Source organism: Crocuta crocuta, unplaced genomic scaffold (assembly GCF_008692635.1).
Source record: "Crocuta crocuta isolate KB4526 unplaced genomic scaffold, BGI_CrCroc_1.0 scaffold292, whole genome shotgun sequence".
NCBI classification, from domain to species: Eukaryota; Metazoa; Chordata; class Mammalia; order Carnivora; family Hyaenidae; genus Crocuta; species Crocuta crocuta.
The window spans coordinates 908,311-923,462 of record NW_027528370.1 but is presented as its reverse complement, the minus strand read 5'-3'; the positions used below and the strand labels follow the sequence as shown (position 1 = coordinate 923,462).

General features: G+C 37.3%; 1 protein-coding gene and 1 pseudogene across 1 annotated transcript in view; one reads left to right on the top strand and one right to left on the bottom strand.

Annotated features, from left to right (window-relative positions):
• Nucleotides 1-15,152, top strand: part of THSD7A (thrombospondin type 1 domain containing 7A) — a 417,169-nt gene that overhangs the window by 164,675 nt on the left and 237,342 nt on the right. The window contains exon 2 of the mRNA XM_077754232.1: nucleotides 5,192-6,023. Coding sequence (XP_077610358.1) covers nucleotides 5,192-6,023 — 832 coding nt within the window. The remainder of the gene's footprint in view (nucleotides 1-5,191; nucleotides 6,024-15,152) is intronic.
• Nucleotides 11,112-12,567, bottom strand: LOC144223512 (26S proteasome regulatory subunit 4 pseudogene; annotated as a pseudogene).

Genomic DNA, 15,152 nt, shown 5'->3' with positions numbered 1-15,152 from the left:
TTTAAACTGTAGGGGCTATAGAGTCAGTCTAATGCAATAGGCAAACAGTTATTCTATCAATTGATTGAAATTTTGATAAACATAATGTGAGAAACATATATTCTGAGAATGTGTCAAAAGGGAACTCTCCCTAATACAGTGTTAGTAAACCACGAGTTATTTCAAAATAACCATCACACACTTTTATTTTTGAATAAAGTTAGATGTAAGCCTGGAGTTGTAGCTAAAACTTGGTTTATAAGGTTACAAAGGTTATCCTTTCTTTTCTAGGATACTTTTCAAACTTAGTAATTATTTAGTGTTACATAGTTCTGCCTCATAGTTTTGGGGTTATATGGTAAGTTTACTTCCTTACTTAACAATAACTAGCAGACTTGAAATCATTTCACACTTTGTATACAAGATTTCTGTAATAAAATATTAATTTTTGTCACCTAAATAGTACCTAAACCTGTATTAAATGTCCAAATAAGTGCCAAATTTATAACTTTGCTATAAATTTTTTTTGTTATTTGTACTTTGAGGACAAATGTGAAGTAATAACTGCTTTGTGGTTGTGATTTGTATCTCCCTAATGATCAGTGATGTTGAGCATTTTCTCATGTCTCTTGGCCATCTGGATGTCTTCTTTGGGAAAATGTCTGTTCATGTCTTCTGCTGATTTTTAGTTGGATTATTTTTGGGGGATGTTGATAAGTTCTTTATAGATTTTGGATACTAACTCTTTATCACATATGCCATTCGCAAATATCTTCTCCCATTGCATAGATTGTGTATCAGTTTGTTGCTTGTTTCCTTCACTCTGCAGAAGCTTTTTATCTTGATGTAGACCCAGTAGTTTATTTTTGCTTTTGTTTCCCTTGCCTCAGAAGACACATCTAGAAAGAAGTTGGTATGGCTGATGACAAAGAAGTAACTACCTGTGTTCTCCCCCAAGATTTGTATGGTTTCAGGTCTCACATTTAGGTCTTTAATCAATTTATTTTTGTGTATGGTGTAAGAATGTGGTCCAGTTTCATTCTTTTGATGTTGCTGTCCAGTTCTCCCAACATTGTTGAAGATACTATCTTTTTTCAATTGGATATTCTTTCCTGCTTTGTTGAAGATCAATTGACCTGGTAGTCATGGGTTCATTTCTGGGTTTTCTCTTTTGTTTCATTGATGTATGTGTCTGTTTTTGTGCCAGTACCATACCGTTTTGATTACTGCAGCTTTGTAATACATCTTAAAGTCTGGAATTGTGATGCCTCAAGCTTTGCTTTGCTTTTTCTAGTTTTCTTTGGCTATTTGGTATCTTTTTGTAGTTCCATATAAATTTGAGGATAGTTTGTTCTAGCTATGTGAAAAATGTTGATGGTATTTTGACAGAGATTGCATTAAATGTGTAAATTCCTTTGGGTAGTGTAGACATTTTAACAGTTTGTTCTTACAGTCCATGAGCATCAAATGTCTTTCCATTATCTGCATCATCTCCAGTTTCTTTCACCAGTGTATTATATTTTTCAGAGTGCAGGTCTTTCACCTCTTGAGTTAGGTTGATTACTGGGTATCTTATTGGTTTTGGTGCAATTGTAAATGGGATTGATTCCTTAATTTCTCTTTCTGCTTCTTCATTATTGGTATATAGAAATACAGCAGGTTTCTGTATGTTGATTTTGTATCCTGCAGCTACTGAGTTTGTGTATCAGTTCTAACAGTTTTTTAGTGGAATCTTTTAGATGTTCCATATAGAGTATCATGTCATCTACAAATAGGGAAAATTTCACTTTCTCCTTGCTGATATGAATGCCTTTTCTTTCTTTACTTTTTAATTTTTTTTTAAAGTTTACTTATTTTTCAGAGAGAGAGAGAGAGAGAGAAAGAGAGAGAGACAAAGAGCACAAGCAGAGGAGGAGCAGAGAGAGAGACATAGAATCTGAAGCAGGCTCCAGGCTCTGAGCTGTTAGAACCTGACGTGAGGCTTGAACTCACTAGCATTGAGATCCTGACCTGAGCCAAAATCAGATACTTAACCGACTGAGCCACCCAAACACCCTCCCCTTTTATTTATTTTTGATGTCTGATTGCTGTGGTTAAGACTTCCATTATTATGTTAAATAACAGTGGTAAGATTGGACATCACTGTCTTGTTCCTGACCATAGAGGAAAACCTCTCAGTTTTTCCCCATTGAGGATGACATTAACTGTGGGTATTTAATATATGGCCTTTGTTATGTTGAGGTATGTTCCCTCTAATCATACTTCAAGGATGTGGGGAAAGGGGGAACCCTCTTGCACTATTGTTGGGAATGCAAACTGTGCAACCACTTTGGAGAAGAGTATGCAAGTTTCTCAGAACGTTAAAAATAGAACTACTCAATGATCCAGCAATTGTACTACTAGGTATTTACCCAGAGACTACCAAAATAGTAATTCAAAGGGATACATACACCTCGATGTTTACAGCAACATTATCTACAATAGCCAAATTATAGAAAAGGTCCAAATGTTCTCTTATGAATGAATGAACTAATGAATGAAAAAGAAAGATGAGTGAATAAGGAAGATGTCACACACACACACACACACACACACACACAGGATATTACTCAGCCATATAAAAGAATAAAATCTTGGCATTTGTAATGACATGGATGGAGCTAAAGAGTAGTACAGTAAGTGAAACAAGTCAGTAGGAAAAACAAATACCATGTGATTTCACTCATATGCGGAATTTAAGAAACAAAGCAAATGAACATAGGGAAAAGAAGAGAGAGAAAGGCAAACTGAGAAACATACTCTTAACTATAGAGAACAAACTAATAGTTGCCAGAAGAGATGTTGGAGGGGGGGTGTGGTGATGGGTTAAATAGGTGACAAGGATTAAAGAGTGCACTTAGGATGATGGCTGAGTGTTATACTGAATCACTAAATTGCATACCTGAAACTAGTATTACACAGTATAACTAAGTGGAATTTAAATTAAAACTTAAAAAGACTATCTTCTTAATATGCCTAATTCATTAGTCCAATCTCATAATTAATATCGAAGATTGGAAAACAAACGATCAAGGAGTTTTGCTCAATTGCATCTAAGGTTTAGACTCTGAGTTATTTCAAAACACATTTTGAAATTTATATATCTTACATATATATTTATATGTATTATATTATGTAATATTTATATATAATGGCTTTCTCCTAACTTGATGGTCCAACATAAATATATACCTTTATATTCTTTGTTTAAAGTGGGAAATACAAATTGCTGTTTTAAGCACAGTAGGAAATAGGAAACAATACCAAAGATATTTGGTACCAAAATACCAAAGATGTATGGAATTAAATCTAAAGTTTATACATATCTCTGTGTTCCTTATTGAGAAACATTGAGGTTCTTGATTCCCACACTGTATATTTAGAAACTTTCTAAGAGCATCAAGACACATGAATATATAATTTCCTTTGACAAATTAAAAATAAGATTAAAATATCAGATGTTGCATGTTGGCAGATGTAACAAACTCACCGATTTTCTTAGTTCATAAAGTTTTGACATCAGCACTCTGGGAAGACTATTTCCTTAAATGTACTTTAAGTCCCTTATCACTCTACATACGAACTTCATAAAGTAGTAAAATGGATATGCCAAATATCCAATTCATATTTTCATGCAATAATGATTAGAAAATATAGTGACTGAAAATATCGTTCTATTTCCAACTCCATTATTCCATTTGTAATGAAGTTGGCATCGCCAAATTGTAAACGTTTCTAGTTAAGCAGAATTAAATGTTTACACATAATGAACACATTCTTCTTATTTCATTCTTTCTAGATTAATCATTTTGCATAGGAATATCTAAGTCTCAAGCTCGGAGATCTAGGCTAAATCATAAAACTAAGAGTCAGGTCAAGAATCTGAAATCCAGTACATATATTTTTTTATTCATGCAAGATGTAAACTTGGAAAATCACTTCCCCTCTTGTCACCTGTTTTTCTCATCAGTGGAGTGAATCTGTTGGCTTCGTTTCATGGTTTTCACTTGCCAGCAGCAGAAGCCTCTTGTCTAACAAAATCTTATGCATAATGTCAGCATGTGTGTGAATAATAATAATAGAGCTTCTCTTATAGAACAACAATATTGGAGAAGGGCAGTTGATTTTAGCTGGGAACCCTAGAGCCCAATCCTTTAGGCTGGTCCTCAGCTTCTGATACAACCTGTTGAAGATGACTCTCTAAATATAATCCCTCGAATTCCATGGACCATATTTTGAAAATGACTCTTAAAGCACTGCAAATCTTGTTGTACTTAAAAGAAAAAGGTGCAAAAAAGAAAAATAGGTGCAAACAAGTAGATTTTAATTTATGCTAAGAAGGATTCTCAGGTAAAAAGCTCACACTTCATTCTAAACCATTGACTTAAGTGTTCCATAAAACAGCTATATAGTCCCCAATAGTTTCTATTTAGAGAGTGAATACTTTGACAAGACTCCCAATAACCCTTTAACATGTAGAAAATCATAAAAGTTCTTCAGTTAAATTTTAGTTCTCTTGCCCATCTTTATCCTTCACTGGGGAGATGAGAAACAATTAATTTGGAAGGGGGGTAAATCTAAAGGCAGAATGTGCTTCAACGAAGATTTGTCACTTCTCAGCTTTGGTTACCAGAAAGTTAACACTTCTGTCAGTACACACATATACACCCTCTAGGTTTTTGTAGTTACAATATGCACAGAGTTAGAAAATGAGAAAGAGGAGAACACGTTCTACAAAATCCTTAATTGCTCTGGAAAAGAGAAGGCTGTAGGAGATGAGGGGCCACTTTCCTTGCCTGTTACTGATGTCAATTTATTTGATAGTTACAAGGCAAGGAGTAATGTTTGCACTGTGACTAATTTCTGATGTCCTTTATGAGCAAGGGTACTCCACCTAAAATTAAGGAAATGAAGAAAAGCTATCTTTTAATAATCCCAAAAGGGCCCGAAGTGAACTTGTCCCAGCAGTTACCGTATATAGACTCTGTGACATACTTCCCCCTTCGCAAAACCACTGAGTGCAGATCATTACTTTCCAACAGTTATGTGCAGAGACCTATTTTATAACACTTCAGGGAAAGTTAACTTGCTAGATCTTGACATGTCTTTCTGGAAAATGAAATAACTTACAGTTTTCTTCTAGTGGCACTGTTAACTCTTGTATCATTTTCAGGTCCATGGGGCCGGTGCATGGGAGATGAATGTGGCCCAGGAGGCATTCAAACCCGGGCTGTGTGGTGTGCTCATGTGGAAGGCTGGACAACGTTACATACAAACTGTAAACAGGCTGAGAGACCCAGTAATCAGCAGAACTGTTTCAAAGTGTGTGACTGGCACAAGGAGTTGTATGATTGGAGGCTGGGACCCTGGAATCAGTGTCAGCCTGTGATTTCCAAAAGCCTGGAGAAACCCCTTGAGTGCATTAAAGGGGAGGAAGGCATTCAGGTGAGAGAGATAACATGCATCCAGAAAGAGAAGGACATTGCGGCAGAGGATATCATTTGTGAGTACTTCGAACCCAAACCTCTCCTCGAACAGGCCTGTCTCATCCCCTGCCAGCAAGATTGCATCGTGTCTGAGTTTTCTGCTTGGTCAGAATGTTCCAAGACCTGTGGCAGTGGGCTCCAGCACAGGACACGTCATGTGGTAGCGCCCCCCCAGTTCGGAGGCTCCGGCTGCCCAAACTTGACGGAGTTTCAGGTGTGCCAGTCGAGCCCGTGTGAAGATGAAGAGAGCATGTACAGCTTGCACGTGGGGCCCTGGAGCCCGTGCTCAATGCCTCACTCAAGACAAGTAAGACAGGCAAGGAGACGTGGGAAGAATAAAGAACGGGAAAAGGACCGAGGAAAAGGAGTGAAGGATCCAGAAGCCCGTGAGCTTATTAAGAAAAAAAGAAACAGAAATAGACAGAACCGACAAGAGAACAAATATTGGGACATCCAGATTGGATATCAGACCAGAGAGGTTACGTGTACTAACAAGACGGGGAAGGCTGCTGACTTGAGGTAACATTTTATAACCATTAACTGCATGTGTCTCTCTGTCAAGGCCATGGGTTACAAAATACTTAAGACGCTGCTGTACTGAGTCCTGAAATTCATATGCATACAGCCTAGAATGAGCTGCCCTCAAGCGTAAAATTTTCTACTATAAGGCATTTGAGCTTCAGTGGGTTTCCTGACATAATTTCTATTTTGCTCATGTGTAGACACTCTACTACTAGAGTTAATTCAAACTTTGCTGTCAAAAATCTATAGCATCTCCCTGAGATGACACTACTTCTCTAAGTCAGTAGAACCGTTTCCACCTACAGTGGGGAAAAGGAACTTACCCAGAGGCTGGAATTTTGGAATTTTGAATTCAGATACTTATTTTAGTGAGAATAAAGCATACTTGTAATCTTTCCAAGTTTATAGCATTTTCAGAATTTACTCTATAAGCAAAATCTAAACAGCAACCTAGGGAACTATACCTAAGAATAATTCTTTTTCACATTTTATAAAATGGAATAATCTCCCCAGAGGAAAAAAAGGGGGGAACCAGAACAAATTAAGGTAAGCAGACAGTATTTAATCATGAGTAGTTTAGAAAACATGTAATTAATTGGCTGCATGTTCTAGACAGAAATTATTTGTCACATTATCTCTGGGTAAATAATGACTATATTATGAAAGACTTTCTCATGTGTGATTTATTTGTTGTGAAAATATTCATTGAGGATTATTCATTGAGGATTATCTAAAGGATATGATGTTCTCTGGATAGTCTAAATTTTGCTCTTGGATAAGCCAGACCATCTGGGAGTGTCTTATCTGGATCATTTGCATAATTGCTTTTTCTGAACTATTTATGCAGCTATGATTTGGACTGAATGGAGTGAAATTATGGTAGCATCACTCAGAATTTTATATCATATTTATTGTAGAAAATGACATTGAAAGTGTCATCTACTCCATCACACAGTCTGTTCTCTTGATTAAAAACACAGAGGATAAATTTCACTGAAGTCGCAACCCATGTGCTACTTTCGAGCAGCTCAGTCAGTTGCTTTCCTTGTGGCCCTGGAAACCTTATAACAGATCACATGTGCCTGTTTGCTTTGGCTCCTGGGAACATGAATAGGACTGTGTGGCAGGCATGTTGTTTACTGCCATACCCCACTGTCTTCGTCGTCTTCTCACCCTCATTATTTTCCTTCATTCATTCCTACCTAGTGATTTTGCTATCTATGGATTGCAAAAGCTGGTTTTAAAGCCGTTTTAATACAAGATATAGTTTAAATTAATGAGTAAACAAATGATTTATCTAGACAATAGTTTCTCCCCACAGAGTGTTGATTTGGTCGCCATTTTTAGGATATGGCCAATCCCTCCCCTCTTTGTACATAAACGGTTGTATTTTTTCTCACCGACACCAGTAATCCTCCTCTTCTTCATCTAGTGGTATCAGGCCAAGTCCTGTCTTGGTCTCATGAACGGTTGCTTGGTCTCCTGCCTTCATCCTCCAGGTTCCATTCAGCTCCTTACGCGTACGTGCCTGTATGTGTGCTCGCTTCTGATTCCGTATCATGCGTGTTTTCAGTTCAGTACTGTTTTATTCTCTTCCGGCCATCCTTATTCTGGTGATTTCCTCATCTCTTTTCCTGAAGTATTCCAATTATGTTAGTTACTTGGCCCCTACTAAGTAATTAAATGAGCCTCCAGGGCAACTTGAGTTGTCTCCTGCTGTCACTGTGTTAACATGCTGTAGACATTTAATTTAATGTTGACCACTCAATTAAAAGTATAATTAGGATGGTACCTACCATTTGCTTAGAGCCTAATATTCCTATTTTATTATTTGAAATAAGCAAACACATTTAAAATATGTAGATCATTTGTCACATGATTAGATTCTGTTAGAAATAGCCAGTCTAACAACAAAATGACAATTACCTATATATTATAACTTATTAGGGCATAGTTAAGCTTTACATTTCATTGGTTTTCAATATATTTTGATTAAAAATTATATATAAGAAAATATGTGAATAAATATATATGATTAGAAAAGTTAAAGTCTCAGTGAAGAGACAAAAATCAGGTATTTTGACCTATGTTTTGCTCAAACTTTCCACCGCATCAGTGAAGCTAATGAAATAAAGAGTAAGTGAACAATACCAACAAAGCAGAGGGCCACATATCACAGACTTGATGGCTAAATTTAAAGTGTTTCACCTCAAATTCAGAAACGATTCTGCCTTGTCAAAGGATAAAAAATTATTTATTAAAGCTGGGGCGCCTGGGTGGCTTAGTCGGTTAAGCGTCCGACTTTTGCTTAGGTCATGATCTCGCAGTTTGTGGGTTCAAGCCCAGCGTCGGGTTTTGTGCTGACTGCCAGCTCAGAGCCCGGAGCCTGTTTCAGAGTCTGTATCTCCCTCTCTCTCTGACCCTCCCCTGCTCAACCTCTCTCTCTCACTCCTAGAAAAAAAATTTTAAAAATTATTTATTAAAGCTAAAAATGTGTATTACAGTAACTAAGTGAATTTAGCTATATAAATCTAAGAATCTTGGAAAAGCAGTTCATGGGCAACTTAATATAATTGTAGCAGAATTACTGCTAGAACTTCCAAGTTGAAGATGATAGATCTGCCCTACTTTTTGCTTTCAAACAGACTAATATCAGTAAGAATGACAAACACAAATGAAAGTCTCTTCTTTTAATAGGAAACAGTCAGTCTCAAATCGCAAATGACAGAGATTTAATGAATGTGATAAAATTAAACCTAACTCTGGGAAGACACTTAGAAGGATGTTCTGTCTTGGCGACTTCTGTGAACACTCAAAATCACAGAGAAGCCTGAACTTTGTAAGGGTTAAGCCAGTGACACCTCCTTAGCATGGCATATGGTCTGAGTAAAGAGAAGGGGCTACTAATGCATCTTTGAGTTTGTTTGAAAACANAAAACAAAACAAAAACAGAACAGCATGCTAGGCAAGACTAAACAAGAAACTCACTATGCCATTACTGCCAAGAAAGGACTACCAGTTTGATGACTGGTGGATAAGAATTCTAAATCACTACATGCACACCATGACACAAAGGGCTTCCCCATGAAATAGTGAGTTTCAGCCAACCTTAAGTATAGCATCGCCCCAAGCCTAGAGGTGATATGAAAGTAAGGGCAGACATTACTCCGAGAAAACAAAGATAGTAAAAGAAATATGGTGTTTCCAAACGAAAAACAGAAAGTAGAGTTCATATTGAATAACCTTAACTTATGAATTGAATTAGTGATTTGGCAGAGCTCAAATGGAGGGGTATTGGAAAACAAGAAGAAGAAATAGAACTAACATTAAAAGCAACTAAAAGTAGAAAACTATTTTGTGAAGAAGAGACAGTGATATAGAGAACAGTTTAAGAACATCTAACGAAACTATAACTTTTTAAAAAAATGATGGATATGGAAACAAGCAAGGGAGATTACTATATGAAACCTGGTGTTGCTGAACGTAGGACTATCAGAAAAGGTAGAACAGAAAAACCAAAAACCAAAAACCAATGTAACAGAACAAAAACACAAAGATATAATAGAAGACTTTTCTGAATTTAATCCATAGCTTGAAATTGCACACGGGTAATAATTTTTCTAGAAGAGGTCGAAAGAACATCTTCATGGACAAACTGGTATAGAATAACTTTTATAAAGAAAAAGAGACATCAGACTGTCAGCCAGGATAATACTCAAATTCTGAAACACTAGAAGCATTTCTGTTGTAGTAAAACACAAGACAGGACAGCACATTAAATCCACTCTTAGTTAACACTGATCCGTAAGTACTAGTTAATGTAGTTGAAAAGAGAAATAAAAATTGGAAAGCAGATGTAAAAATTAAGTTTTTTTCCAGAGATCAAGAATGTACACTGAAAAACTCAAGAGAATCAGTTGAAAATATAAACAATAAAGTAACTCAATGGGGGGGAGGTATTGAAACAAAAATAATATAAAAACAATCCATATATTTCCTAGATACAATTAATAGTTAAACATGATGATGGAAACAAAAGATAAAAATATTCCATTTACAAAAGTGAAAAAAAAAAGCAGAAAGAAATTTGTGGATAAACCTAACTATGAAAGTTCTACACAGCACACAAGACTTGGAAACATTAAAAAAAAAAAAAAAAAAAAAAAAAAAGTGTGCCTATCCAGAACACTTACTAAATATACCAGTTGTCCGCACATTGTTACTGTAAAATTTATAAGGGAAAAATAAGCTGACAGGCCAAGAAAATTTTGAAAACATAGAAGTAGAGAGAAAAAAATCAATGTCCCCAAATCATTACATGTATTTTATTCTTTGAAAGTAGTAATAACAAATTTATGTAAGTTCATGAATAAGCAGAACAAACAAATAAGGGTCTAGACATAAGATCTCCAAAACCCTAAGTAACATTTCCAATTTGGTGGGAAATTAATTAGTTTTGTTTTGTTTGGGGGACAGTTGCTTAGCCATGTAAAGTAATAAAAACAATTGAAAAGGAAGAAGAATTATATCCCTTTGACACTTATTATACCAAAGCAAAGCCCAGTTATAGTCAGTGCTTAAAATTTTTTCTTTTTTTTAAATTTTTTAAAATATTTTATTTCTGAGAGACAGAGAGAGACAGAGTGAGCAGGGGAAGGTCAGAGAGAGAGGGAGACACAGAATCTGAAGCAGGCTTCAGGCTCTGAGCTAGCTGTCAGCACAGAGCCTGACCCAAGGCTTGAACTCACGAGCTGTGAGATCATGACCTGAGCCGAAGTCCAATGCTCAACCGACTGAGCCACCCAGGCACCCCAAGGCTAAACTTTTTAAAGTAAAAGGAGGTTACTTTAGGGCACAGAATGCAGAGATCATGCAAGGAAATACTCAGATTTTTAAAAAGAGAAAATTTTGCTCAAGAAAAATAATATGAATTTAAAACCCAAGTAGTAAACTGAGAAAATATATTTGAACATTGAATTGACAAAGAGCTAATTTTCTTTTTTTTTTTTGAGGAGGAGGAAGTTGCTTTATTGAGGGGAGAACACTGCACGTGGGTGACACATGAAGGCAGCCTGGGGGGCGCCCTACACATCAGGCTCAGAAAGGGGCATGGGGTGGGTTGCTAAGAAAGATCAACTGGACGAGGTTCCTCTGGCAGCTTCCTGACCATCTCCTTGAAGGCAAATGTGGCTACAGGTAGAGCCCCTCAGGGGTGCCTTCTTGTTTTTTATAAAGAACGTTTTCTTTAGATTTTTTAAAGTCTTCACTTGTACTTTCATCCTGCATTCTCTCAAGGCCATCAGACCGGCTTCTGTACAGATTGCCTTGATGTCGGCCCCGGAGAGGTCATCTTTAGCCATGACCAAGTCATCCAGGGTCACGTCACCGGCCAACGTCATCCTGCTTGTGTGGATCTGAAAGATGTGCTTCTTAGTCTTTTCATCGGGCAGGGGGACCTCAATTTTTCTGTCAATGAGGCCTGGTCTGATAAATGCTGGATCCAAAGTTTCTATTCGGTTTGTGGCCATGATAACTTTCATGTCACCCCTTGAATCAAATCCATCCAACTGGTTCAACAGTTCCAACATTGTTCGTTGAATTTCTCTTTCACCACCGGAATTTGAGTCTCATGTTTTTGCTCCAGTGGCATCAGTGTCATCAATAAACATGATGGACGGTGCATGTTCTTCCGCAACTCGAAACAATTCCCGAACGAGTTTGGACCCGTCACCTAGGTACTTCTGAATAAGTTCAGAGCCAACCACTCTTAGGAAAGTGGCTGAGGTTTGGTTTGCTACTGCTTTGGCTAATAAGGTTTTACCTGTGCCAGGTGCTCCGTAGAGAATGACCCCCTTTGGGGGCTTTATACCCATTTCTTCGTAATATTCGGGATGAGTGAGAGGAAGCTCTACAGATTCCTTAATTTCCTGGATCTGGTTGTCCAAACCCCCAGTATCAGCATAGGTTTCCTGGGGGGCCTTTTCTACCTTCATCACTGTGACCAAGGGATCCGTGTCATCCATGAACACCCCTGAGACGGCATGTACCTTGTGGTTGAGCAGGACTGAACAGCCTGGTTCCAGCAGGTCCTTGTCTACAAAGGAAAGAATGCTGACGTAGTGTTCTGAGCCCACAGATGTGGACACGATGGCATGATTGTCATCAATGATCTCTTCCAACATTCCTACCGACCTTGGGGTCCCCCTCAGATCATCCACCTTTGATCTTTCCTCCTCTTGCTTTTCTTCTAAAGGCTTCATTTGTTCCTGATTTCTAATGAATTCTTCCTCCATGAGAAGGTAGTCTTTAATTCTCTCTAACTTCAGTAATTTTAAACGGCACTGAGTGTGAGGTGTCACCAGTGGCAGCTTGCTGGCAGCATCTGGTCCCTTTGTTTTCTTCTTCTTTTTCCCCACTCTAGTTGGTACAGGAGGTTCGTATTTCTTTTTCTTGTCCTTGTCATCCTTCTTGCCACCTCCAGGGCCATGACCACCACTCTGACTTTGACCCATCTTGCTTCGGCCGCTCGAGCAGCCACTACCGGAAATCAAGAGCTAATTTTCTTGAGACTTAAAGGACTCATTAAGAAAGGGGTCAAAACGTAATTGAAAATGTGCCGAAAGTCAAGGGACTGAAAAAAAAAACAAGTCACAGAATATTAGAAAATATTTGTGGAGGGCATTTCTGATTAAGGACTCTTATCCAGAACAAACAAAGAGAACTGTTAAAACTCAACAAAATGAAAACAAATAACCTGATTCAAAAATGGGCCAAAGACCTTCCCACCTCACCAAAGAAGATATACAAATGGCGAATAAACATAAAAAAGATATATCATAGTAGATCAAGGAAATCTACATTAAAACAACAGAGATATACTCCTACACACCTACTGAAATACCCCAAGTCCAGAACGCTGGCAACACCAGATGCTGGTGAAAATGTGGATACAACAGAAACTGGTTCCTTGCTTGTGAGATGCAAAATGGTTACAGTCATTTTGCAAGACAGCCTGCCAGTTTCTCACAACACTAAACATACTCCTTACCATATGATCTAGCAATTGTGCTGCTTGGTATTTACCCAAAGGAACTGATAAGTTATATCCACACAAAAATCTACATAGAGATGTTTATATAACAGCTTTATTCACAATTGCCAAAACTTGAAGGCAACCAAGATGTCCTTCAGTAGATGAATGGATAAACAAACTATAACACATTCAGACAATGGAATATTACTCAGCATTAAAAAGAAATGAGCTATCAAGCTGTGAAAAGTCATGGAAGAAACTAAATGTATAATTACCAAATGAAACAAAAGACTGTATACTGTAGGATTCCAACTATATGGCATTCTGGAAAAGGCAAAACTGTGGGGACCATGAAAAGAGCAGCAGCGTAGTCAGGGTTAGGTGAGAGGGAGAGATGAACAGAGAGGGCACAAAGGATTTTTAAGGCAGTGAAACTATTCTGTATGATATATGCCATTACACTTTTGCCCAAACCCATAAAATGTGGAAAACCAAAGGTTAACTGCAGTGTAAACTATGGACTTTGAGTGAATATTATGCATTAATGCAGGTTCTATTCTAGTGAGTGATGTTGATAACGTGGGAAGCTATCCATGTAGGAGGGCAGGGGGCTTATTTTCACTTTGAACTTATGGGTATTTTGCACTCAATTTTACTGTGAACCTGTAAATGCTCTAAAAACTAAGATCTTTTAAAATCAGCAAAGCACAGGATCAAGTCACAGAAATTATGCTAATCCTCAATCATAATTAAGAAATTAAAAAAATTAAATCCCATTTTCACCTCTCATATTAGTAAATAAAATATTTAATAGTGTGTCAGGGATTACTAAAACAGCTTCCTGCTTTGGTAATTCACTAGAAGGACTCACAGGATTCAGCATATAGTTACATTTATGTCTGAGATTGATCACAGTGAAAGGATACAAACCAAAACCATAAAGAAAAATGGGCTTGGGGAGAAGTCCAGAGGAAACTCTGTATGAAATTCTACTGGAAATTTCGAGCTTCCAGAGTCCTCTTCCTGTGGAAATTAACAGCCTACACTTATTCCTCTAGCAAAGAGTGCAGCAAAATTGTGCAAGGCATTATATGCTAGGGAAGTTTATTAGAGACTCTATGTTCCAAACTTTTATTGGAGGTGGATCACGTTAGGCACCCTTTGCCTAGCATACACAAAAATCCCAAATGCCCAGAAGGAAAGCAAATGTTCCCCATAAACCACATTGTTTTTACAAACAAATTAAGCATAGTGAACAACTTTATCATTTATCACAATTTTCTCACTTAGAGAAAAAATTTTTGCAGTATAGAGAACTGTTTACCAGTTAAGTTTCCAAATATGTGTCAGGAGCCAAGCCTGCAAGCAAGTTTTTTTAATGATAGAAGTCTGAGACTTGATATTTTATTAATAATAGTGTTTAACATTAAGCACTTGGGGAAAAGAGACATATTCTTGGTGGGAACAAAAATTGGTGCAAGCTTTTTGAAAAATACTTTTGCAGTATGTATCAAAATTTAAAAAGGAAACCACCTTTGTCAGTGATGCTATATAAGTTTCTTCTAAATATATGTACAACTCTCACTGTAGCATGATTTATTACAGCAAAACAATCTAAATTCCACCAATAAAAGGACTGGTTACATCAAGGTGCTTCCATGTATGGAATATGTAGTTATCACCACATGAGGTAGATATCTCAGGGCTGTTATAACAAAGTAACATTGGAGGGGTAACTTATCAACAACAGAAATTTATTTGTCATTGTCCCCAAGGCTAAAATGTCCAAGATCAAGGCACCAACAGATTCACTATCTAGTAAAAGCTCTATTCTGGGTTGTAGACCTCTGGCTTTTAAACTGTATCCTCACTTGGGCACAGAATGGGAGAGAGCTCTCTGGGGTCCCTTTTTAAGAGTACCAGTGTCATTCATGAGGGCTCCACTTGTGACCTGATTAGCTTCCAATACTATCATGTTAGGGGTTAAGATTTTAAAGTATGAATTTGGGGACACATACATTCAATCCATTGTAGTAATTGATTTCTAAATAAACATGAGGGAGTAAAGGCACTTTTATTCCACTCCCTTGCCT